Source organism: Thermobia domestica, chromosome 9, assembly GCF_964235325.1.
Source record: "Thermobia domestica chromosome 9, izTheDome1.hap1.1, whole genome shotgun sequence".
NCBI classification, from domain to species: Eukaryota; Metazoa; Arthropoda; class Insecta; order Zygentoma; family Lepismatidae; genus Thermobia; species Thermobia domestica.
The window spans coordinates 149638937-149666468 of record NC_137462.1 but is presented as its reverse complement, the minus strand read 5'-3'; the positions used below and the strand labels follow the sequence as shown (position 1 = coordinate 149666468).

Sequence of the window (27532 nt, the reverse complement as noted above, 5' to 3'; positions counted from 1 at the left end):
GGGGGTGGATTTTACGTCCTTATACTTAATGTATTGAAACCCCAAAAGTATAGGGTCATTTCTGAATGTTAAAGGAAGGTACATTACAAGTTTTGTTAAAATCGGTTAATTTTACGGAAGTTATCATGTAACAGACGGATAGACATACAAATGTCTATCCACTCGAATGGTAGAAACTTCGTTAATGCTTGCTTCAGTTATGATTACTTCTGTTATCAATGGGCCCTCTGCTTACGAAACAGCATAAAAAGAATATTGCTTTTAAATGTGCTAGAGCTCGGTGCAAGGACTAATATTGTATAATGGTTTATAAATATTAGATGGATATCTGAAAAAATGTAATGATTGCGTATTCACCTTTTGTTTTTGATCAAGTAGATGACCAAGTTCTTATATGACATAAACCACCTGCACATTTCAGTGAAAGTAAAGCATGAATTAACCAGTAGTACCCAGTTAAAATTTTGAGGGCACTACGAAGGATTTTGCCCGATGGAAGTACAGCATCTTTGAATGAACTGCCCAGTAACAATAAACCAATATGAAAAAAATACTTGCACATCACTTCCAACGTTCTGAATTGAATACTATTGGTTAATCCAAGGATGACTTCCTCCAGCGTTTTCTTCTCTGCTTTCTCTAATAAATTCATGTGTTTGTGTTCTATGCATTAGTACCAAGGTTTTATTTTAGTTATGTGGAAAAGTTCACTATGTAGAAAGAAAACCTATTTCTGCTTTGTAAATATATTTTTTGGCTTACTGATTCATCTTGGCTGATTTGCCAAACGTTATAATAAGAATTTTGAAAAAACATATATACTAGAAATGTAGGTATAAAACTGAAAATAACATAAATATTATTCAGAAATTTTATTACGTGATGAAGTAAATAAATATTTTCTTTCTAGGTGAAAATGAAATTGTAATAGTAGCTGGTGCTAATAATGCATTATCCATTGAAGATGTACGAAATGCCACAAGATTAATTGAGAATGCACATGTCGTTGTTTTCCAATTTGAAACACCTATAGAAACAACGATAGAAGCTCTTAAAATAAAGAAAAACAGTAGAGGTAATCCCTAAAAGATATATGATGTACAAATATTTAAACATTTTATTTGTATTTAATACCAGGAATTATGTTACAATGTTGAAATAATATGAAAAAAATCTAAATGATGGAAAGGACAGGGATTTTATTGCGACAACTCTAAACAACCAAGATAAGATCGACAAACTCTCGTAGAATATAACATAGCAGCTCCCAACAATAAAATATACAGGGTTTGTATGATAAGTAATGAGACCAGGTCTGGAAACATTGTTTTATTGATCTGATCTGTACAGGGACTTAAAAGCTTTCGAAGTACTCTCCTCTTGCGTCGATGCACTTCTGCAATCGATGTTTCCACGCTGCAAACGCCCCCTGGAAGTCAGCAGCCGGCATGTCCTTTAGAAATGTGGTCACGGCTGCTTGGATGGCTGTGACGTCTGCAAAACGGGTTCCTTTCAAGCGTGGCTTCAGCTTCGGGAAGAGGAAGAAGTCGGCCGGGCTCACATCTGGGCTGTAGGGTGGTTGTGGAAGGACTTCCACCCCAATCCGGGTCAAAAAGGAGGTCACTAAGAAGGCGGTGTGGGCAGGGGCATTGTCGTGATGCAACTTCCACCGGCTAGCGATCGCCGGTCTTTTCCGCTTGACGCTCCTGTGCAGTCTCTCAAGGACTTGTTTGTAGAAGGCGGCGTTGACGGCTTGTCCTTGGGGTACAAACTCCTTGTGGACCACCCCCACATTGTCAAAAAAAAAACAATCAACATTGTTTTCACCTTTGACTTCGACATTCTGGCCTTCTTGGGGCGCGGGGACGCAGGAGTGTGCCACTCCGCGCTTTGACGTTTCGTTTCAGGGTCGTACTGGAACACCCACGACTCGTCACCTGTTATGACGTCATCTTCAAAGTTAGGGTCACTGTTCATGAGGTTCAACAGTTCCTGACAACAATCAACACGTCGTTGCTTTTGTTCGTCAGTCAACACTCGCGGCACCAGTTTCGCACAGATTTTTCTCATTCCCAATTGTTCCGTCACAATCTTGTGCACTGTTGTGTGGTTCATATCGAGTTCATCAGCAATCAATCTCAACGATAATCGACGGTCTGAGTTCAGGAGATCCCTCACTTTTGCCACAGTTTCGTCCGTAGTCACTGTTGTCGGGCGTCCAGCCCTCTCCAGATCCTCAACGCTTTCCCGGCCGTTCCGGAACGCACTGTGCCAACGAAACACCTGGGCTTTGGATAGGGCTTCCTCTTTGTAGGCCTCCGTGATGAGAGAAAGCGTCTGAGTAGCCGTTTTCCCCAGGCGAACGCAAAATTTGATCGCATAACGCTGTTCGATGGAACCCTCCATGTTTGTTGATTTTCCGCCGTGACAAGAATGTTCACAAGGGCTTTGTCCAAGGCTTGTCCGCGCTCCACTAAGGCTCGGAGCCAACTGACGCGCGGTGCGTTGCTTTGCTCGGACCCCCCCTACATCCTCCATCACCGACAAACCCGCTCCAGCGACACGCGCGCCGCGGCGCGGCGAGTCTCATTACTTATCATACAGACCTTGTATGTCAACTTCTTAAGCCACCTCCTATTATTCACTTGACTATTCAACAGTTAGCTTAATTGGTAAAGCAACCAAGTGGCAAGTTTTGAAGTCGTACTGTCCCAGCCATCAGACATCTGTGTAATTCCAACATCGAAATATATTCAGTTTGATCTATATAATGGTTTTATAAATATTTATTTTTTCTTTTCTTTTTTTAAACAATGTTCTTTATGTATTTTTTCAGTAGTAAGAATGATTTACTACGCTAGAGCAAAAATACATTCACAGGCGTTACATGCTATGATGGGCTATGTCCGACCAGATTGCTTGTAGTTAGATGATGCGTGACATAAGCAGCTTGTAGGTAATTAAGTATGGTTAACATATCTGCTGCCATCACCGTTATTTACAGCTTAGGGTTGCCAACCGGCCTGGCCGGAAATATTGCTGTCATTTTGATTAAGGCTAGTGACCGGTACAAACTTCTTACCCGTCCCTTTGTGACCGGTATTTTGAAATTGTAATCCAGAATAAAACATCGAAATTCTTCAACAATGCCTTGACAAATACAAATTTCCGTTGTATTATACATTAAGCGATTTTTATTTTAATCTATGGCAGTTTCTTTCATTTATTTAAAATAAGAAATTTGAAAACAATAGTTAGATTTTATTGTGAAATATTGTTTTCAACAATAGAGACAAAAGCGTATAATTGTCATAATTGTGCGGCATAAGTATAGCGATAAATTTAAATTGTAAATCGATTGTTGGCAAATAACTCTTAGTAATTTCATTAATACAATGTTTGTTGCATTGTTTAGTTTCACGTCCTTAGCTTCTGCAAACGACAGCTTTCCTTAAACTTCCTACTTCCTTCCTTAGGACTTACTAAAGTAATTTTCTGTAGCTGAAGCATAAGCCTAAAGAGTAAACTTCATTTTGTAAATCCAAATTGGAGTTAAGTTCCGAAGTTGGTCGTCTGTTCTAGCAAAATTTTGAAAATTTACAGGGAAGAAATGGATGATTTGCTCGTTTGTGTGCTTGATAATATGTAAGGAGAGCGGAATTTGTGTTTATTTTATATATATATAAGCAGATATAATCATGGAACTATTAGGTTAGCGGAGAGAACTACTTCGCACAAGGTTACCGCATGGTTGGATTGTGGGAAACTAACGAGCATTTGTATTCTGAACATGTCTGCAGGTGTACAGAGACACTTCAATTGGAATCCTTATCCAGAGAAGAGAACTTATACTCTTAGTTTTAACAAAATGAGTCCAAACTCCTCTAAGCTACCTGACCCTACCCTGCTTATCCTTATCTTACTTTACTTTGCCCTACCTTACTCTATTATACCCTTTCAAAGCAGTCCCAAAAATTGATTATTTTTAAATTTTCGTAGATGTTATTACGCTTTTCGTCGAAAACCAAGCGGACGACCAACTTCAGAATAAATGCTCAAAATTGTTACCTATGGATTAGGCTAATATACTTTTGTTCATCTGTTTCAATAATTTTAAAGAAGTGGCAGTTTCCGGTAAATACAATAAAATAAGTAATATTGACTTCAGTTTATCATTTTTCGCACAATGTATTTATTAAGCTTATTAGTAAATGTACTAAGGATATGCGGAACAAGAATGTATTAAGGATAAGGTGATAATGCACTTTTGTCCACGATTGAACATTTTTTTTTATGGATAGGTCCGAACATAGATACTTAGGCCTATATCATAGGAAATTTTGAGGGAGTGCCGGTAATTTTATTTTCCAGACTTGGTAACTGTATTACAGTTTCCTCACCAGAAGTGTTCATTGGCTCTTATTTCAAATAGCTCCGAATCTACAGCGGCTTGTAGGCAAATTAAGTATGGCCAACATATCGGCTGCCATCGCCGTTATTTACAACTTCTTCGTTGCAATATTTCTTGATTCTCAATTTAAATAGCTTTCAGCCTCACAATGCTAAATCAAAATATCGAAATTTCTGTGGGCCTTATTGGCAGTCGAGCTCGACGTAACGCATACGAGATTTTTTGCTACACGAGAATCTCCTCTGATATTTGCATTACCAGCATTTTTTTTTTTTTTTTAATGATCGAATTGAATGCCTATGCATATCATATACAGCAAAATAGTGTTCAAATTCTTGCAAGTGTATGAGATGTTCATATTCTGTATCTTAAAAAGCCTCAAGTCCAGCGGGTCAGAAGAAACGTAATAAGGGTTAAATTCTGCTCGTCTCTTTACCTACTAACATTTTCGGGATGGAGATTCCCAAATCGGTGAAAGTGAATAAGAGATTCATATTCTTAGTATTAAAAATATCCCTATACAAAGTGTCTCTTTTCATGTCCAATGCTTATGTCAAAAGAAATTTATAACAACAGTTATATTCCTCCCTCACTTTGGAGTGGAATATCCAAAATTAGTGTAAATGAATGACATTCACCTACTGTACATCAAGGAGCACCCATACAGGGCTGTTATAAAGTCCTTGCTGTAAAACAAATGCTTATAACTTTTTAAAAAATAATGATATTGTAGTGAAATAAATGTTAAGATCTTTATTCAAAATGCACACTTGGCAAAAAGTCCATAAGTACTCATTTCTCTTGCTGCTTGCTATTTCAATGATATTCAATTCTCTTTGTTGTTGTTTTAACTGTCAACTCATGCAGGAGACCGTTGTCCTTTCGTTAAATTTACATTACCCAGTAAGTGTTTACAGTGAGTGAGTATTTACTGACTGGGAAATGTAGATCAAACTAAAGGACAACAGTCTCCTGCATGAATTGACAGTTAAAACAAGCATAATCGTGTTTGAATATCATTGATATAGCAAACAAAATGAGTACTTATGAACGTTTTGCCAAGCGTGCATTTTGACTTTTCTCGCCTTCTGCTGATAGCGGCATTTATCACCAGTGCTGCTGTGGGTGATAAGACAGTGAGTCACAACTAGAAGAAAGAAAGCAGCTTGAGAGCTTTGACTGGACTAGCCATTCATCCTACTTTATTTTACTTCACAACAACGAATTTTCAGTTGAATTTGTGAACAAAACACCTCCTACAGTATGACGTCATTCTTTAATATTTTGACCCCCTTCTGGTCCAAAACACGAAACGCGTTTTGTTGTGTGTTATGGTATACTAAAGGAGTAACTATTCCCAAAATTTCAGATTTTTTAATCCAGGCCCATTGGAGATATTGGGCAGTGAAACATGGCAAGATGGTTTTGATTATCCTGGCAATCCTCAGATATTCTTTTTAACTTTTCATCAAACTGCGAAGTGATGTCATTCATTGCCTGGATAATAAATTGTTTCGTCTCATCTGACTTCTGCTCCAATCGTCTGTTGGATTCCTCGGACTTCTGCTCCATCGTCTGCTTTAATTCTTCATATCGTCTGTTGGATTCCTCGGACTTCTGCTCTATCATCTGTTTTAATCCTTCATATTGTCTGTTGGATTCTTGCTTCATGGCTTCCATATCGTCTTTTCGGCTTTGTTCTTGCCGCTGTAAGACTAATAAAATTCGGTCTTCTAATGTCATTCCTGGTGCTGCATTTTGTTCACCGTTATCACTATCACTGGTTTCTTTCTGCATTGTCTCACCGTTCATTTTTCTTGTGATTATTCTACCACTTCTAAGTCTTGTCAAGTTCGTAGTCATTAACCTTATTACAGAAGTAAATTCACCCTTACTTTACTTCGGGATATGAATTTACAAGAGTCCCGGGTGAGGTAAACCAAAATTTTACAACGACTCACCAAAGGTAGTCATCAACCTGGTTCGGCTAATAATATAAGTAGATTTCGAGTGGTAGTAATTGTTTACACATTAAAATATCTTCCGTGATTACATTTACTAGTATTCTCACCTTTTATATTGAAATCACAAAACGATGATACGTATTAAACAATTTTATTCGTTGATTTTCTTTGAACGAATATGCACATAGACTGAATTGCAATCGTACATGTTTGTTAGGTATCTATCAACAACTACATAGCAACTAACTATATTATAATGTATGTTTTTTATATATTTTGAAAACATTCTTCTTTTGTTATTTTTAAATTAACATTATATTTGGTATAGTGCTTATGTAGAAGCACTTTCTGCCCAAAAATACAAGTAATTATCAATTTATACAAAGTATCTCGTTATAGGCATTTTAGCATTCCGGTAAACGTTTTTGGGACACCGGGACAGAACTCTGAGAAAGGGACGATCCCATAGTTTACGGATGTATATGACTTCTACCGTGGGGCCTCTAAACTGCTCTTCCAGCTGAGAACCCCAGTCCAACACTGCGTGAAATATATAGATAGTAACATCAAGAAAAAAAAAATACCGTTTTTAAGACGAATACGACAAGAGTCATACATGCAAAATTTGTCGTGATTTCTAACTTAAGAAGAAATAAATAGTTAATTGAGCCATACTTCAATTAAAATTATATATCCTTGCAAACTGCTCTTCTTTACCTGTAAAAATAGAAAGGCAGATGCAAGAGAAAATGAAGCACCAGAATCAAATTAGCATACAAATAAAGTTAGATAAGATTTATTAAATTATTTATTTTTTTCCTATACACTAATACCTTTTTTCGGTTATATTTGTTAAATGTTTGTTATAGTAATATAGATCAGAAGATATAACAAGATAATAACTATTTCTCGATGAAATGTAATTGTTAATACTAATTCTTATTGCGTTTCTTTTTTCTTCTTATCGTAGGAATAACAATAGTAAATGCAGCTCCTGCGTTGGCTAATCCACACTCCGATATCTTTACATATTCGGATATATTTTGTGTTAATGAAATGGAGGTAATTATCATTATTGTTACAGTAGGTGAATCTGTTACAAACTTTTTTTTTTTTTTACTTTGAATGTGTGTGGAATGAATCAAACGAAATTCTTGCGTGTAAAATTAGAATATTTTAATACAAGAAAGTCAAGATGCTTTAAAGTATATGAAACATGATTCTTTCGTACGTAAGCACCACATTCGCCATTGTGAACTGTGGTTAAGTTTCTGAAATTGTTACTGATGAGCAGATAATCTTGCGCTTTCAGCCAATTTCTGTTTGATATTTCTTCTTGAACAAAATGGAATTTTTAATTGAAAATCTCGGCATTATGTCATATGGGATGAAGGAGCTATTGTACATGTAAGTGAATGATTATGAAACAATTGATGGAATACAGATATTGGGAGGAAACAGAAGGATCTCGAGAGAACCCATGGTCCCAGTGTTGTTCACCAGAAGCTCACACAATATGGAATCGAACTACTTACCCTTCTATTATAGATGAGGACTCTACGACTGAATCAGAAGTCCCTCGTGGTTATGTAGTTAACATACGCGTCTTCGGCGCGGGATACTCGGGTTCGATTCCCAGCGGAGGTCATGTGGTATGGATCTGATATTAAACTGTAGGTTCACGTTTCATATAGCCTCGCTGCTGAAAGGGACGCTGCACTTCTGCCCAGCTGGTGTAGATAATAGTTTATTGTTAATAAAAATACATCATGTGTCAAGTCTACTCTAAGGAATTAGTAATATAGTTTCCTATTTAATAATGTAAAGTGCTTTTCCATTTTGAGTGAGCAAAATTTTGTATTTGGTTTCCTTAGTTCACTTTATTATTATTATTATTATTATTATTATTATTATTATTATTATTATTATTATTATTATTATTATTATTATTATTATTATTATTATTATTATTAATCCAAGTTTTCGAAGAGCAGCGGCTCAGCGGCGGCTCAGTGGTAGAGCGTTCACCTCTGGCGCGTGGGGTCCTTGGTTAAATCCCAGCTCGCACCAAGTGGACTTTGTTGTGGACAAACACCATGTGCGTGGGTTTTCTCGGGGTTCTGTTTCCTTCCCTTTCTTTATTCCACCATTTCATTCATTTCTCATCACCACCGTCTCCTTGGAATGTATGCCACGTTTTACATTCCACGTGGCATAATCGTGGAATGTAAAACTCAAAGATTTCATTATTTTTCTTCGAAGTTTCACACACACATTTGAAGGTCATACCAATTTCAAGAACATCAATATAAGCAGCACTGTTCGTACTCCAAAAGACAGTTATGCTTTCAAGTATTCTACTGGTTGCTACGTGTGTTCTCTGTGTACATCATCCTAGCTTCGATTTTCAATGGGAGCATATGAAGTTCAAGTTCCATATTGAACTGAAGTCTATGGAGATCACTAATAGGCTATAAGATTTTATAATTTTTTCTGTAGAATTCTTCGTGTTATTTCTATTTCGCGGCCACTTTTAATATTATTTGCAGTACACGGTATTGATTTCTTTTCTTTGAGTGCATTGTTTTAGCAGTTGGAGATAAATTACAGTAATTTCGTGGTAACTGTGTTGTTTTGTAAGTGTGCGAAGAAAAATTTAAAGAAATTGGCTGGGATGATATTTTATTGTATCATAATTAGGTTTCTATACTTGTTTCGCATCCCGTACTGTAGCATTCATTATTTCTTTTTTGTTTTGTTTTGTTCCAACAACCGACGACAGTACTGTACAAATAATAAAACAGCAGAGAATGAAATACTTAAAAACAAAATAAAGTTAAGTAAGTTAAAATAATAATAATAAATTCTACAACAATTTGTTACAATAGGTAAAAGTTCGCGTCCCACTTTCCACCTTCCCGGACACAACGACATGCCGCCGCACATTGTTTGCGGAACACTGAAATATAATGTAAATAAAAGAGATGTGAACTCTGAGGAACAAAGAGAGGATTTACTACATTATTGCATTCGTATTACAGTAAATAATAAACCCATGATGCAACCAACGAGTATAGTAAACGTTCCCCTACAATTAACAAAAAATTGGCTACTTACCAATGACTTCTTCCTTGAAAAATTTAAAGATTTTGACGTTTCGGAACTCTCAGCTGGTTTGTTCCTCAGTGGCAAGGTAAAAGGATTAAAACGGAAAGGAGATAAAAGGAGTAAAAACAGGAATACATACCACTATATAAAAGTAACGTACAAAAAAGATCCTGAGATGAACAGAGCAGAGTGGAAAAAGAATGAACTGAATAAAAAGAACGTGGTGTCTATGTTAGGCCACTGTTGCCAGATCCAAAGTATGCATCAAAGGTAGGTACCCAAGTTCGATCAATGTTGCCAGTATCAAGGATCAATGCAGGTTTGTATTTATGAATAAAGAACGATCCCGTTTTTTTTTATTTTTTGGTTATTTATTATTATTTTTTTTTTTTTTTAATTTGCTGAACCTATTACCTTAACTTGTTTTATATTATGTGAATGTTGTTTTAGATGAAGCGCTAAACCCGACATGCCTTCTTCTTGTGACTTTTTTGATTGTCTAACATGTCTAACATGATTGTCATTTGTAAATGCCAATACCAGTTTACTTGCCTCCATAGACGTTGTTGATATGTATCCGTCCATACCGCTGGAACTTACTATCAATAGTACTCGATCCTGGTTATTACAAAATGGCGCTTCTACCTATGAAATTAATTTTTTATTACAATTACATGAGGTTTGTTTAACAAGTAATATATTCCAATTTGAAGATCATTACTTTTCTCAGAATGATAGCTTAGCCATGGGTAACACATTATCCCCAATATTGTCAAATATTGTTTTAAATCAGATTGAAACGTCTATTTTACGGCAGGACACATTTAAATACGTTAGATATTACCGTTATGCTGATGATATTTTACTAGTTGTTCGTGACGAAAATACACTTAGACAAATATTTGAACAATTCAACAATCAGCATTCTAGGCTGAAGTTCACCCTTGAACGTGAATCTGATAACGGCCTTCCATTTCTAGACGTATTGATTACTCGATCACATAATAAATTTATTACAAAAGTATACCGAAAACCCAATGCAGGCACTACTTACTTACATCAACAGTCAGCTCATCCGCCAATGTACAAGGCCAATATTTGGAAGAACTTCTTTCGTAGAGCATTATTAATTTGTGACCGTCAAAAAAAAAATCTCAACGAAGAAATACAGTTTTTATATAAAATAGGACAAGAAAACGGTTATAAGCTGTGTATTTTACAAAAATGGTTTAATTAAACACGTAGATCGCTGCAAGTCCCCAAAACGGTAACTTCCAAAGAAGCAAAAACTTGGATTGGAATTCCTTATTTTCCACAACTTTCAACAAAAATTCAACGTATTCTTGCAAAGCATAACATATCTGCTTCATGTATTCCCCCTCCCCTCCCCCAAAAAAAGTTTACAAAAACATCTCACTGGATTTAAAAGCTATTTTGTCGATCCATTAAATAAGGCAGGTATTTACCGCGTTCAATGCGAATGTGATTCCTCATACATTGGCCAAACTAAACGTAATATTAACACGCGTGTGAAGGAACATGTTAGACAATCAAAAAAGTCACAAGAAGAAGGCATGTCGAGTTTAGCGCTTCATCTAAAACAACATTCACATAATATAAAACAGGTTAAGATTGTAGGTTCAGCAAAATAATAATAATAATAATAAAAAACGGGAAATTAAAGAATCGTTCTTTATTCATAAATACAAACCTGCATTGAACCTTGATACTGGCAACATTGATCGAACTTGGGTACCTACCTTTGATGCATACTTTGGATCTGGCAATAGTGGCCTAACATAGACACCACATTCTTTTTATTCAGTTCATTCTTTTTTCACTCTGCTCTGTTCATCGTTCACCTCTGGTGCTAGGAGTCCCGGGTTCGATCCCAGCCCCCGCCAAGTGAACTTTGTAGTGGACAAACACCGTGTGTGTGGGTTTTCTCGGGGTTCTCCCGTTTCCTCCCAGTTTCTTTATTCCACCATTTCATTCATTACTCACCATCACCGTCTCCTTTAGCCTAACCGGCATAACCGTGGGACGTAAAACTCAAAGATTTCTTTTTTTTCTTTTCTTTTTTTTTGCTCATCTCAGGATCTTTTTCGTACGTTACTTGTATATAGTGGTATGTATTCCAGTTTTTTCTCCTTTTATCTCCTTTCGGTTTTAATCCTTTTTACCTTGCCACTGAGGAAGGAACCAGCTGAGAGTTCCGAAACGTCAAAATCTTTAAATTTTTCAAGGGAGGAGTCATTGGTAAGTAGCCAATTTTTTGTTAATTTTGAATATTCCCCCATGCGACCATGTAATTATGTTCCCCTACAATGTTTATATGTAACAAAAATTTAGTAATACCAATATATAAAGTGCCTGGATACCAAATGGTGTAACTCCACAATGGAAACTTTTCAGGAGAGAACTTTGAAGTCCAATATCTTATGATTTTTTTTTTTAAATGGTTGAAATCAAAAACATAGTTATGAAGTTTTAATTTTCTAATGCTGATAGACAATATTTCTTTTGATGCGATTTACGTGAGATCAGTGACGTATGTAACTAAGGGGAAGGGGCAAACGGTGCTTATGCCCTGGGCGCCGGATTGGGAGCGCAAAACTGGGAAAATGTTTATTTTCACTCTAAGGCAAGAAAAGGAGTTTTATCAAACTAAAAATCATTAAAAAATTACCTCAGAAACTTAACAGGACAACAACGACTCACCAACCTTAGGATCCATATAATAACATATCCATATCCGTACATATCCATACAATAAGTTAACTTCAAAGGTATCTTTTAATGACGTTAAAACGTTTGCAGCCAAAACAACCCGCAAAGTTAAATTCTAGTTCCAGCTTTCTGTGTTTTCATTTAACTTACATATATTTAAGAGATTTGCAAAATGTCCGAGTATAATACTCGAGACAACAGTTTGACTGTTTGTCATAATTAAATATTCTATCCTAAAGCAACAGACTGTTGATTCATTCTACATATGCCAATCCCGATATAATTCCAAAACATTCATATTTGTGATTTGCAGTTATTATGATAAGACTATAAGAATATATCAAACATGTTACTCTCAGATTATTTGGCAATCAAATACTAATTGGTTTGGTGTTCTTTCTGTTAAAAATGAAATTATGTCCTGTAATTTTGAAATCAAGCTTTTAACAAAAATGGAATAGGAGAATTACTGTGTGATGTCAACATCAGGTGTAGTCGGGGAGCGTTTTGGTTTGGTTGGTGATAGTAAGGGGGCGCTAAGGCGAGTTCTTTCCCCGGGCGACAACTAGGCTAGTTGCTTTGCTGCGTGAGACGTTGAAGTTCAAAGTTCTCTCCTAAAAACAAAAATCAAGTATGGAGTTACACCAATTGGCATCCAAGCGCTCCATATATTTCGTTCAAATAATTTAAAATAAATCGTTTAAACTCACCCACACAACTCTCTGCACTCTCAACAACCTTCAAAACGATAATTCAGTACCTAAAACGAAATGTCAAATTGGTCATAATTGACGTTTTTTGAATCCCTCAAAATCAGACAGATATATATATATATATATATATATATATATATTTAAATCTCTATTTGCAAAGAAAACTCAGTCATGTAAAGTGCAGAAATCGATTAAGATTTAACACCATTTACCATTGAGATAAGAGGAATTTATTAAACGATTAATGTTTATTCTTTTTAAACTCAATGAAATTATTTCCACGCACAAATTAACTATTTAAGAATAAATTAAAGAAAGTACATTCGTAAATCTGTAACAGTAAACGAAAATTAACTTAAGGTATGAAAACTGGAAATTTACCACCCAAGAGTTTCGAAAAATGCCTTACGAAACACGCGTACGAAAATGCCTAATTTCGTTCCAGTATTTGTGAAGCGATTGCGATACTGCGTATATTATTAGAGTGATGAAAAGAAATATACGAACAAGAATGAAAGAATATCTTAATGATTCAGAGATTTAACTGAACTTTATCTACAGTTGATATTATCCATCATTCTAACATGCACCCATGTAAATGTTTTAATGCTCTTTTCTCTTATCTATTGACTGAAACTACAGAGTACATTTTCATGAGAAATTTTTACTTACCTCGTACTTCCTTTTTTTTTTTTTATTATTATGATTTTCCTTTAAATCGAAATTTTCAATCTGCGTAGAGGTCATCTTCAGCAATAGTTTATGCTACATCACTGGATCCTTTCGTTTGCATCTACAGTGGTTGTTAGCTTTTCCTATAATATCAATTTACACAGAGTATTTTCGACCTTATTTCAGTTTTTAATCACTACTTATTAACTGTCACTGGAGTTCTAACAATCCACTCGCTATTATTTGAAAGAAGTGGTTGTTCCAATTAACTAAATATATATATATATATATATATATTAACTTGTCCTTATTTGGTACTACTATGAAATTATTTTTGACTTCAGTTCACTTTTTGTGAGCGTTATAAACATTACATTCCACTAAGCAAATATTATTGCGAATATATAATGATGAATTAATACTTAGACTAATATAATTGCTTTTTGTACAGTTATGTATTTTTTATTCTGTTTCCAAGCTAGGTTTTTCTTTTCTTTTTTTCCACTTGTTTCAGATGCTAGCTGCAAATAAACTGTACGTAGCCTCCCCCACACACTAATATATATATATATATATATATATATATATAGTAGGGATGGCCAATTCCGGAATTGGAAAAATCCGGATTTCGGAAAACTGGAAAGTGAAATTTCCGATTTCGGAAAGTTTTGGCCATCCCTAATATATATAAGTGTTAACCCATCACAAGTGTATACATTCACAACAATGAGTTGAGTTGATTTTGAGTTTAACGTCCCTTTCAGCAGCGAGGCTATGTGAGACGGGACCTACTGATTAACGTGGAATCCGAACCACGTGAACTCCCTCCGGGAATCGAACCCTGGTCTTCCGCGCCATTGGCGCGTATACTAACCGCTTAGCCACGAAGGAGCTCTACATTCACAATAATATTTGCGTATTGCGAATGTAGTGTTTACAACAGTCACAAAAAGTGGATTGGGGATTGGAGTGAAATATAATTTCGTAGTAGTACCAAATAAAGGACATGTTGAGAATTTTCACAAATAACCGTTAATTGGAACAACTAGTTCTTTCAAATAGCAGCAAGTGGATTGTTAGAACTCCAGTAACAGTTCATAGGTAGTAATTAAAAACTGAAATAAGGTTACGAAATAATCTATATGTAAATTGATTTTATAGTAAATGCTAAAAAACACTATCGAAGATGTGAAGGAAAGGATTCGTGACGCAAGTTGAAAATTTTAATTGAAGAAGGAAAATGGCGGTACAAGGTAAGTTAAGTCTCTTTTTCTGTTCTTTAATTTTTCTCTCTATTTCTTCCTCACTTTGTGATAAAGCAGTTAGCAAAAGTGCATGTAGTGTTCTTTTATTCAGTATTTATTTATTCACTGTTTTGCTGTAAGTAGCTTATTATATATGATCCAAATGTTGAATTTTACGTAATTCTTTCTTTCGAATTGAATTGTCTCATTTGGAGTTTAACATTCTTTCTCGTCACCGAGGTTATATATAAGACGTGGTTCTATATTTAATTTGAGATACAAATCACAAGAGCTCTACGAAAATCCCATGTTTCCAGTCTGCTTTTTGTATTTGATCCTGTACTACGAGATCCGCATATAACTAATTTTTCCTTTCTGACAGGCAGAGTTGATGACTGGACACGGTGCCAAAGGAATACAGGATGCGAAGCTAGCAGCACAGTCTCTGGTGCAGAAAGGCTGTAATACCGTCATCATAACGTTAGGTGAAAACGGTGCTGTGTTTACTACAAGGAATGACCCTTCTGTTGAGCATGTACATGCTCCAGTAGTACAGGCTGTAGACACAACGGCAAGTTCATAAAGCTTCATAAAATTTAAGATCACTTCTTATTTATTGTGTTTAGTAACTGAATTAGTAAACATAGTTTTTTCAGTGTATTTCGAGAAGCTTTCGATCTCAATTTCTGTGTCTATGTGTGTTACCGATCCGAAAACTTAGAATGTATATAAATGCAGTGAGTATTGTGAAAAGCTATATACGTGGTGAGTCATTGAAATAATGTGAATTTTCATTACTATACAGGGGAATAATATATATATATATATATATATATATATATATATATATATATATATATATATATATATATATATATATATATATATATATTGTTTGTATCATACTTGGAGAGAACGATCCATTGAAGTTTTACTGTATTTTCTGAGTACATTGCTCTGTCCTGATCATACCACCCTGTCTGGATTCCGCATTCTTTAGTGTACTGCCGGGTTCAATGATAGAAAACTGCTAAATTGAACCTAGGAAGTGGCTTCTGAATAAAATCCAGACTACAGTAAGGTTAAGGATGATTCTCGTTAGAACCTCTGTCCGTCGTCTTGGTGATCCTAAGTGAAAGACGTCCTACAAAAGGAGAAGTAGTGGGCCCGGCATGGACAGGAAAAGAGGTATTTACACAAAGTTTCTCTAAGTATGGTATGACTTTCATCTTAAGCCAATAGACTTATTTGTCAATACCAAGAGAATAAATTCGTATGTAAAAAGTATAAACTTGCATCTGTTCATTTAATTCAGTCAAATGTTAGTTCATTAGTGCATCCCCAATTTCTTACTACTCTCGCATAAGACTTGCTACGATCTCAAATAAGCATGGTGGAATGCTGGTCTCAAGCACTTATTTATTTTTTTCCCTCTCTTCTGATTTTTTCCCCATTATTTAGGAGTGCTTAAAATACTCATCTTTGGTAGAATAAAATATGAATTTATTTAGAATCCATTTCATGATTGGCATTGTGAAGGTTGTTGTATAGGTTATTCTTATTTTCATTTGTTTTTGACGAATCAACATCTGCTGTTTGAACTGTCTCGTATGTTGTGTTGTTTTCGAGTAATATTCGTTGTCTTTTTCCCCTCTTTTTTTTTCTTTCTTTCTTGTATGCGTAGTAATGAATTCTTCTCTTGCTTTGTGATAAAGGCCTCGTTTGCCAACGCTATTATGAATATGCTGAGTTGAAATTTTCTTTTGTGTGTATTAGCGAAAAATTCTGTTTCAATAACCACGGAGGTCTTTAGTGGCATACGTACGCGGAGGCAACTTCGTAAGCAGTTAGAATCACAACGTAGCAAAATAACTAGTGAAAATCGGAATAATTTTATGGAGTGTATAGGACAGTTGGTGAAAATTCCGTCTTATACAGGTTATGAGCCTCATAAAGTAGATTTATTTTTTGAACAGTTAGAAAACGCCAGAAGATATTATAAGTGGAATAATGACAAGCTGAAAGAGGTTGCCTACTTGTTTGACAGATTTAGCTTTTGATTGGTTCTTAAATTATAAGAAGGAAAGTACATATGATGGAAAATCTTATGACGATGTAAAGAAAGACATGATTTCTACCTTTAGAGGTATACCTTCACCTTTAACTGTAGAAGACACGTTACGTAGGGCTAAGCAATCTATTAGTGAATCTTCACAAATGTATGCCATTCGAAAAGCCAGATTAGTCGCGTTGTATTTGCCCACTGCTACCGTTCAGCAGACAATTATGTATGGTCTTAGGTCCAAGTACATGAGTGTATTGCTGACAAGCATTTTGGCTCAGTGGACGAATTAATAAAGCAGCTGAACAGTGTAGATCGAAAAGAAACAATGGTAAGTGAATGTATTAGGGAAGAACAGCAAGAAATTAATGCTTATGTACAAAATCCCTTCATTCCGCAGAATACCTTACAGTTTTCCTGGTAGCTCTTGGATGTTTGGTCAGACACCAATGTTCCCTCATGTACAGGGGAATTCTCATTCATTTCCGCAGATGCAATATAATTCTTTATTTCTTTCTTCGTATCATTTACCACCTACTTATCAACCGCCAGTACTAGCTCTAAATTCTTTTCATAATAATGAAATACAGAAACTTTCTAAAGAATTAGGGGAGGTTAAACAAGCTTTATCTAAAAGCCATAATGAGACGAGTAAGGGTGAAGTTAGCACCTCTAATTCTCAAACGGATATTGAGAAAGTGTGCGAAAATATGCAGAATCTTGTGTTAGCTCTTGAATCATCCATGAAGGATAAGAAAAAATATAACAATAATTACAAGAAGAAAAAGCCACAAACTCAGAATTATTTTAACCGGGAGAACGAAGCATAGGGTAGTTCAGCCAGTAACCAGAAAACAGGACAAAATAATTCTGATTCGTACAAACCTATAATATGTAGGGCTTGCAAAGGAATAAACCACATTACTAGATTTTGTCGAGCTCCTAAGCAGAATTTAAACTAGAATCATCTACGGATCGAAGGGGGGATCTGATAAATATTCAAAAGCATCAAATCCCCATAAGAGTAGAATCAGGGTTATGTCTTATTACAGCTAAAGTTAATGGAGTGCAACAGGACTTAGTAATGGATACTGCACCCATGATTTCGGTTTGACCTGAGCATTTGGTTCCAGAAAACGTGTAAAAATTACTAGCAATCTCATAGGGGTGTCTGGTGCTAAAGTTATTTCAAAGAAAATAATATTTTTGAAATTTTTCTTAGGAAATAAGTCTTATGATTTGTTCATTGTTTCAGAATTATACCTTTGAATTCTAAACCTTTATTGGGCATTGATTTTCTGAGTCATCAAAATGCCTCCATTTCCTTTTCTGACTTGACATTGACATTGTATAGATATGGTAAACCTCCCAAATCAAATTTTACAAATTCTCAGAAAATACAGTATGTTTTGCCAGATAGTATTTTGTCAAAAGTCAATACACAAGGACAGCCTCAATTAGTATTAAAGGTCAAAACAAAACTTTTGCCCCACACACGTACTTTTGTTCCTATAGACTTAGTAAATGTTCAAAATGTAAAGGAATATTCGTGTTTTGAACCAAACGTAGATTTGTTGTTAAAGCGCAATATTTTTATTCCCAATACATTGTTGCCAAATCAGAATAGACTGATTCCCATTATAAATCCAAATCCTCACAATGTAGTTTTAAAGAAGAATACAGTTATTGGTTATGCATCGCCTTGTGACGTTGTTTGTAAAATATTTGAGGAAGATGGAAAAGGCGAAAAGGCATTGGACTGGAAAGTGAGTTAAGCGAAACTGAAAAAGAAGACCTTAGAAAGCGTATAGAGTATCACCAAGAGCGCTATAATCCTTCTTTGTTAAATGTGAATCCGGCTTTGTCTCAGTCTCAAAAGGACACAATTTTGAACTTAATTTTTAAATACAGCGATACATTTTCTTGTGACCAAACTTGTACAGGTGTTACTAGTCTTATTAAGTGTGATATTCCTACATGGCACTATTGTTAATGTAAAGCAGTATCCTGTTCCATTGCATTTGGTAGATCAAATGAAAGATGAATTTAAAAAATTAGAATCTCAGGGTGTGATACGTAGGTCTAGGTCTTCAGGATTTAATAATCCTGTTCTTGTAAAGAAAGCTCAAGGTGGTTATCGATTTATATCTGATTTTCGATTTTTGAACGGATTGTGCGAAAAAAATGAGAATTTTGCAATACCGTCTATGGAGCAGATATTTACGAATTTAGCAGGTTGCAGATGGTTCAGTGTTCTTGATTTAAATTCTGGATTTTTTAACATTGAATTGACGGAGAGTTCTAAACCTAAAACAGCTTTTAGCATTCCTAATATTGGTAGTTGGGAGTACAATTGTATGCCCCAGGGATTGTGTATTTCTTCCTCAGTGATGTGTCGCTTAGTAGCTATGATAACTGCAGGTATTTCAGCCTCTGAACTTTCCACGTTTGTGGACGATTTCATATTTTATTCTAAGGACTTTTCCTCTATGCTCAATACAATGGAGGAAGTATTTAAGAGACTTCGTAGAGCTAATGTGAGATTAGGAGTTAAGAAAACTCAGTTATTTTATAATGAAGCATTGATTTTGGGACACCTTGTATCTGAGCGTGGAATACAAATTGCGCCGCATTTACTTAGTGCTGTGAATGATTTTCCTCGTCCTACAACAGTTAAAAAAGTGAAGTCATCTTTAGGGCTTACTGGATACTTACGAAAGCACATAAGGACTTGTAGTAACATAACATTACCTCTTCAGGGATTATTGAAAAAAACGAGTGAAATTTCATTGGGACGAGCAATGTGAAAAAAGTTTTCAAATGTTGAAAAAGTGCATTGCACCTGCGCCTGTTTTAGCGCCCTTTCACGCCACGCGTAATACCTTTTTACATGTAGATGTAGCTTATGACGGGCTTGGCGCTTGCTTATTACAAGAAGATGAGAATAATGAAATACACCCAGTTGTATTTTGCAGTAGAAGTCTTTGACCACAGGAGAAAAACTATGATGTTATGTGTCTAGAAATTGCTGCTGCTGCTTATGCATTTCGTGTTTTAGATTCTTTCTATTGGGATGTAAGAAATTTACTGTTATCACCGATAATGCTAGTTTAAGCTATTTACAAACATCCAAGAATATTACAGGCAAGCTAGCTCGTTTGAGTAATTTCTTTCAAGACTATAATTTTGTCATTTTGCATCGTATGGGCGTATCCAATAAAATAGCGGATGATTTGTCAAGAAATTCTGTAAATGAGCCAACAGAGGAGGATAATGCAGTTGATATAAAAATAGGCTTTATTTTCTTAAAGACGAAAATTTTGACATTTCTGTCTGTCAGAGGAAAGATAGTTACCTATCTCAAATTATACGAGTGTTAGAAACGGATGGATTATGTAGTGAAGTGGAACAGAAAATTCAACGGTCAGCCTATCATTTCTCTTTGAAAAATGGTATACTTATGCACAGGCAGAAAATTAGTGAAGAAATTGTATATTTAATTTGTGTTCCCTTGTGTTTACGTAAACATGTTTTTGAACAGTATCATGTTTCTCCACACGGCGGGGCCCATATGAGTTCACTCAAAGTTTATGAGAATATGAGGCGTCGATATTATTTTCATGATTTAAAGAGATATGTGTACTCTAAAGTACGATCGTGTATAACTTGTCAACTTGTGCGTCCGGTATATGGGAAAAAGCCCCATACATTTGTGAGAACAGTCCTGTCCATGGGAAAATTGTTCACTGCTCGGATCAAGGATTGTTTCAGACTATCAACAGATAGATGCCTTGAAGGACTGCCCAAACTTTGTAGTCCAACGGGTTAAGGTCCGGGCTGCTAGAAGACCAATCAGCGGTAGAAATGAAGTCGGGGACATTCCGTGCCAGCCAGTCCTGGGTTGTTTTCGCTTTGTGATCTGGAGCGGAATCTTGCTGGAAGGTCCACCTTTCTCCAGGGAACATGGTAGCAGACAGTGGTTTCACTATAGGTGTTAGCACTGTGTCCTGGTACACCTTGGCAGATGTTTCAACACTTTGTTCGCAAAAATGCAGCTGGGTTGTGCCTGAGTAGCTCACTCCCCACCAAACATCCCTGAGGCAGGATGATGTGCCCTCTGAACCCTTGGAGCTGCCTCAGCAGCTGCAGTAGATGACGTGGCATACACACGGTCATTTTGGGCGTTCTAGGCCTGCTCAATTGTGAACACCTTTTCGTCTGTGAACAGAATCTTTCTGTGCAGATTATTGGCGTAACGCTGCAACAGTCTCTTTGATTTAAGGACCCTTTGCAACATTAATGTTTGGGCCAGAAAGTGACCAGTCCACCTCTTATACGCCCGTAGATGTAGGTCACTCCTAAGCACACGAGACATGGAATTTCTGCTGATGTCCATCTCAGCAGCCATCGCACTTTGTGTTCGAACAGGATTTCTTCGAATTCTTGCTGCGACTGCTTTCTGGACCTGCGGGGTTCGTACCGTTCGTGGTCTGCTACTCCTAGCGCGGTCAGCTGCCGTTCCAGTCTCGGTATATCGCTGTATGGCGCGATACACGAATCTCTTGCTGATTTGTAGGGGTTTCAGGAGGTTGAAAATCTCAGCTGCTGTCTTCCCGATCTTGTGTAGTGCTGCCGACTGCTGCACGATTTTCGTAATCGCCGAACTCCATCAGAACTCAGTACAATATCAACGTATGTCATGAACAGTCAAACACACACTACATTCATCTTCCATTTTATACACAGATGGCAACACTGTGCCACTCCGGATGCCTACAGCGCCACTACAAACTTTGTGACAGTATTTATGATATAACTATATATATATATGTCTCAGTTATTTGATTATTTACTAAATATATACCGGAAACACAATAATGAATTAGATTTGCGGGGGGGGGGCATAACATGTGGTATATAAAGTTTCTTCTGTACATTTTATTATGGAAGGGAATATCCTCTTTCAGATTCCACCTTAGCATACTTGGGCAGTTTTCAGTATGACGGCACTGTTTCATGTATCTAATTTACATATTAAACGGTGACGATAAGTTAAACCCTATAAATCAGCAACCAAACACAGTAGAAAGACATTTTTTGCCAAGCTACATGTAGTCGAATCTTTTAACAATTTCAAACATTTTGGTGGCTTTTGCGGTGATCTGTGCGCCACGAAATTGTATGTTACATACAGTGTTAACACTAATTTGAGGAATTTCATGACCTAGCTCCGAAGACTGTTGTGCATCGTGAGAAAACGTATACTCTGTAAAGATAAAAGAGAATAATCAAAAGTGATACATCTGTGCTGAAGTTATTTGTGAATATCCACACAACAAAATCGGTTAATTACGATATTAACGCTGTCACCTGTTGAAAAATTGTATGGTCTAGTTCCAGACATCGTTAGTACGTAGATTGGATAGGTGCAACAGTACATCATACGAAGAGATATCAATAAGTTCACGCAATCACCTACAAGATGATGAACTACGAAGCACCTTGCATTGTATAGTTAAGTCCTTATATTAACCGTGCAAATTCTGGACTTTAGATTTTTTTTTTTTTTTTTAAAGATAAATCACTGAAGGTGCGTTGATTGACAAGCTTGAGGCACGGTGCGTCACTAAGTTCCCCTGTCCTCAGCGGAAATCAGCAAAGCAGATCCACGAAGAAATGGAAGAAGTCTATCTCTATGGGGATAAAAACCCATCCTGTGAAGATATATGAATTTGTTATGTATTTGTACCCGTTATAAGCAGCCTTATTTCTAACATTGGGACATTTTATCTTAAATTAAACTCAATGATTATCGTCATCGTCTGATGAACGTTAAAACCGCATTTTAATTCTTTTTTTTTTTTTTTCTAAGTTCATTTACTTTAGAAATAAGAAAGTTTTCTTGCTGTCTGTTGTCTTTCATGTGTAATTTCTTAATCAATAAAACAACAGATTGTTTCCCTGTCCGCATTCCTATCATCACCTCACCATGGTTAAGCTACGTAGTGTGCACTTTTATACGTCATGGAAGAAACTATCAATAAACTAGGAATTAACCTGGAAGGGACGTTGGACAAAACGGTTGGAAGAGTTTTGGAAGAGGTAGTTGGAGTTGGATTTCAAGCGAGTCAAAATTTAACAGCGCGAGCAACGATTTCGAATTTTATTTATTTTATACCTTGCTCTAGCTTCAGGAGAATTTGTCACCGTCAACGTTACATAGTTGTTGATAACAATGGGTCGTCTTTTACAAAGTAATTTCGATCTTGGTTAAGTCAATCATCGCTAAAATATTGGCTTCTCTGTTTGGATTACGCTACCTCTTAATTCCCAACTGCTCACTGCTCAGGAGACCAAGGAGATAAGTGGACGAACATCAACCCACCAGAAGGAACCATCAAGGAAGAAACGCCGAGACGCACGAGTGAGTATTAGTAGATTAACCGATCGTAATTGCTATTTCCTTCACACCTATTTCAGCCCCTTTTAACATCACAATCTGTCTCTTTTGTAAATGTTCTATTTTATTCAAACGTAACCCAGGTCAGGTCCCATGCTTTATTCTCTACCAAATACAGAATTGATAAAATCCTGGGCGCAACTTATCAGCTTTGACATCCTCAATGCACGATTCATTTACACGTTATCTGAGCTTTTGAACTGATAAGGGGCGACTGCACAATCCTGTGAGATGGAATTCAAGTGGAAACGGCAATTCCGCGGACGCCTCTAGCTCTGGAAGATCATCTTTCACTGATGATGCCGCCTTGACAGAGAAAGTTGACGAGATCATAATGGAAGACAGAAGGATAACCATTGAAAAAGTTAAGTGTGCAATGTGTATGAGTTATGGGTCTGCCTGGAATATCATTCACAACCAGCTGCATCTTCAGAAAGTGTCAACACGGTGGGTGCCACGATTGCTCACACCTTTCCAGAAGACAAATCGCAAGGATGCTGCAAGAGAAATGTTGCATTGCTGTGAGGTGGATGAAGAGGACTTTTTCGGCAGACTAGTGATAATAATTGGATGTTTGGTTTATTTTTATGACCCAGAAACGAAGGACAGGAGCAAACGATGGAAACACCTCTCCTTCCGAACCCTAAAAAGGCACGAGTGCAGAAGTCTGCCGCCAAGGTAATGCTTGCCGTTTTCTGAAACTGTGAAGGGGTCATCATGACAGATAACCTACCACAGGGGTAAACGATTACTAGTACCTATTCCTATTATTCCCAGCGCCTAACTAAGTTACGAGAGAAACTGAACAAGAAACGTCGTGGATTGGTCAAAAAAGGGGTGCTGCTGTTGGCAACAATGCACCACCTCATTCCACCCATGTATCCATGATGAAGGCAGTGGAATTAGGATATGAAATATTGCCCTACCCCTATACTCACCGGGCCTAGCACCAAGTGACTTTTTTCTTCTTCCCAGAAACCAAGCGTTCACTCAGAGGACGCCTTTTTGGCAGTAAGGATGACGTCATTTCTAAGGTTAAACTGTAGTTTCGAAGCCAAACTGCGGGCTTTTACAAAACAGGCTTACGGAAAGTGACAAACTGTTGGCAGAAATGTGTCGCTAGTCACGGTGACTACGTAGAGAAGGACTAATACCATCATGGTGTCGGAGTTCTCCAGAGTGGATTTCTTCTGAATTTTTTTTGATACCCCCTCGTACATGACGTCATTACTGAAAATTGCTCAAAGATGCTAAGGTGACATTACTCGGAATATGAAAGAGGACATTCCATTTCATAAAAAAAAGAAAAAAGAAAGAAAGAAAAAAAGAAAAAAAAGGACTTTATGCCATATATTACGATATAGCGAATTTTACCATTGTTTTTTTCTAGACTGAGATATAGAGATGAATGAACAATTATACATTTTTATAACATTACAAAACATCAATTTGATATTTAAATCTGTTGGGGCATAGAAATGGTGGAACTCAATAAAATCTGAAGAAGGTCTCAGTTTTAATAATAAAAATGAAAATATTCTTTTAAGGTAACTATTACACTATACAAGGTAACAAGTTTGTATTATTTTTAGGGTGCTGGAGATGCCTTCGTTGGAGCATTGGCATATTACCTTGCTTACTATCCTCATTTAGACTTACGAGAAATCATCAGGCGTTCATGCGAAATTGCATCAATGTCAGTTAAAAAGCCAGGAACGCAAGCCAGTTTTCCCCATCGAAGTGACTTGCCTCCGTCTCTTCTGGCTTGATGTCACCGTAGTAGTAAGTATCCTAAGGTTTAGGTTAAACTTTGTCCAATTCAATTTTGCAAATATAATTGAACCAAGTTTTTTTTTTTTTTTCCTCAGAACTTCATGAAATCATGTTCAGATACTTCTAAATGACAATTCTTGAAATTAACTTTCGTCTGTGCTGTGTTGTATTTGTGTATAATAGAAGACAACTATAACAGATATTTGAGATTTTATCAATTTAGTGCTTAAATTCACCTAGCGAAACAAAAGACAAATCTTATGCAAAAGGTTGAGTCACGTATGTGTGTTTAAATTTGAACCCGAAATTACATCAGGAAAATTAACGGTGCCACGATCTGTTGGGCTTACCTCAGAGTGACCCCGTGTCTCTTACAATAGTCCTTCACCCCAACTTTCATTGTAGAAGACTTCTAGGAAGCACAGGAAGAAGAATCTTGTGCCATTCCTCTTTAAAGGCTTTCTACAGGACCTGGAGACTGGTGATACGACGTATTGAGTCCTTTTTTTTTAGGAGGAGAAACAGGCAGAAATCCATAGGATTAATATCTGGTGACTTCACTGCTATGTCCTCAAATAGAATAGCCTGGTGGTTGTCTTCATTCGTTTCAGAAATCTGTGTGTATAATGAAATGAGTCCTTCTCTTGGTGCAAACTGACTTGATATATGACATTTCTGTAAAAATGAGGCAAGTCTTCTGTATAAGTAGGTGTTAGTTACATTGCTAATAGTATGGAGATTGATTTGACAGTTTCTAGGCACTTGAAGAAGAGAGAAATCTTTTATTGTAGTATCCTACGACGACCGTAAATCCTGTTGAGAAAGTTGCCTTGCAATGACGGTTGAATTCCGACGTAATTTTGTTTGGCCGAAGTTATGGCGCAAATTGTACCACAAATGATAGATAAATCCAAGCTTCATTCAGCGTAGTGACAAACTTTAACATTTCAAGAATAGATGTTGCCCACAGAGGCGTCTGCAGGTGTTTTTTCTCTCCCAATGATGGGCTTGGGTAATATCCCCCGCAGTTAAATATCTTTGGAAGATTTAATTTGTCGCGTAAGTGCAGTTCACAGTTTTCTGGGAAATGTGTAATCATATGACTATCAGACTTTGTGTAGTTTTTCTTTTTCTTTCTTTCCCTAATGGTCCATTTGACGTACCTTCTGAGACACGTTGAATCATTACACAGCACAGTTGCATTCGATATCGCGTGGTAGGTGAATTAAAAGCTGAAACCTCTCGGTTTTTATATCGCTTAATTGAAGACTCGTTGTAGAAAACAATGTAAGTGCCACCTTGAAATTGTTTCACTTATTTTATTTTTTAAACACGTTTATGTCTTAGATTTTCATACTTGGTTATATGCTAGGTTGTATTTCTAAGCAATAGTATTTTCTACTTTTTTGACTCTTGGGCACAATTTACTATATTTTGTCTCTATTATTACATTGTTTTCTACAGTGAGTCTTCAATTATGTTCTTGACAATAGTTAATCCTATGGTACATCCAATTTCTTTTATTATGTATATATAAAGACTAGGAAAACTTGGCGTGGAAAATGCCTGATATACTCCTCCCAAAACCCACGATGAGGATTACAGTAGCTCGTAACTGTGTGTTGATCTTCGAACAGGTTGGACACAAATATGCGACTCATCCTTCTTCACATGTATATATAAGGAATTGTTTATTACTAGTGTATATTTAGTTAATAACAACACACACATTCCCACAAATATATATTTTTTAAAGAATATAAAAATCTTGTTGCATCATTTAATACCTTTAGCCTGATATCATATTAAAGCTTCAGCAGAGAGAATGAAAATTTAAACAACTTCTTAAAGTTATTTAAAGACGATGTATTTGTTTGTAATGTATTTTGTATTTTTATCATTTATAATTTTATGTTATGTGTGTGTATAATTTATATACGTAAGATATTGTTGAGGGTGAAGTCTGGTGGTCAGTTTGCATTCAACTTAGTTTTTTTCTTTCTTTTCTTTCTTTTTTTTTTTTTTAAATCACACAGTTGTCTTAACTTTCATTTCGGATCAATTGTCATAATTAAATTCGTGCTTTACAAACTGCACAACTGTCTGACGCATTACAACCGATAGTGGTATCCGATTTATATTTAGAATAGAACCCATATAATAATGACTTTCGATAAGAATTGCATAACGTCAGCATCTGCGGTCAAGTTGCGAGTTTAAAACCTCTGATCACCGATATCAATGTGGTAGCGCGAATAAATATGGTGCCGAAAACACAAAACATGTACCACCGATGATCGCAGAGTTCTCCTTGTTTCCAACAACAGGCAGGGTTTATGTACGGTGGACGCTCTGTTAAGATGATTCTCTGTTAAGCACAGTGGCATATCTGTGC

At 36.3% G+C, this 27532-nt stretch overlaps 1 protein-coding gene across 4 annotated transcripts in view; it reads left to right on the top strand.

Moving 5' to 3' along the window:
• LOC145695097 (ribokinase) overlaps window positions 1-27532 on the top strand; it is a 78889-nt gene that overhangs the window by 49599 nt on the left and 1758 nt on the right. For 3 of the 4 annotated variants that reach the window (XM_081771993.1, XM_081771992.1, XM_081771994.1), the window contains exons 4-7: window positions 911-1075; window positions 7346-7437; window positions 15225-15413; window positions 24957-25146. In XM_081771993.1, the coding sequence (XP_081628119.1) occupies window positions 911-1075; window positions 7346-7437; window positions 15225-15413; window positions 24957-25133 (623 nt within the window). In that variant the 3' untranslated portion in view covers window positions 25134-25146. The remainder of the gene's footprint in view (window positions 1-910; window positions 1076-7345; window positions 7438-15224; window positions 15414-24956; window positions 25147-27532) is intronic. The other variant, XM_081771995.1, reaches the window with a different exon arrangement.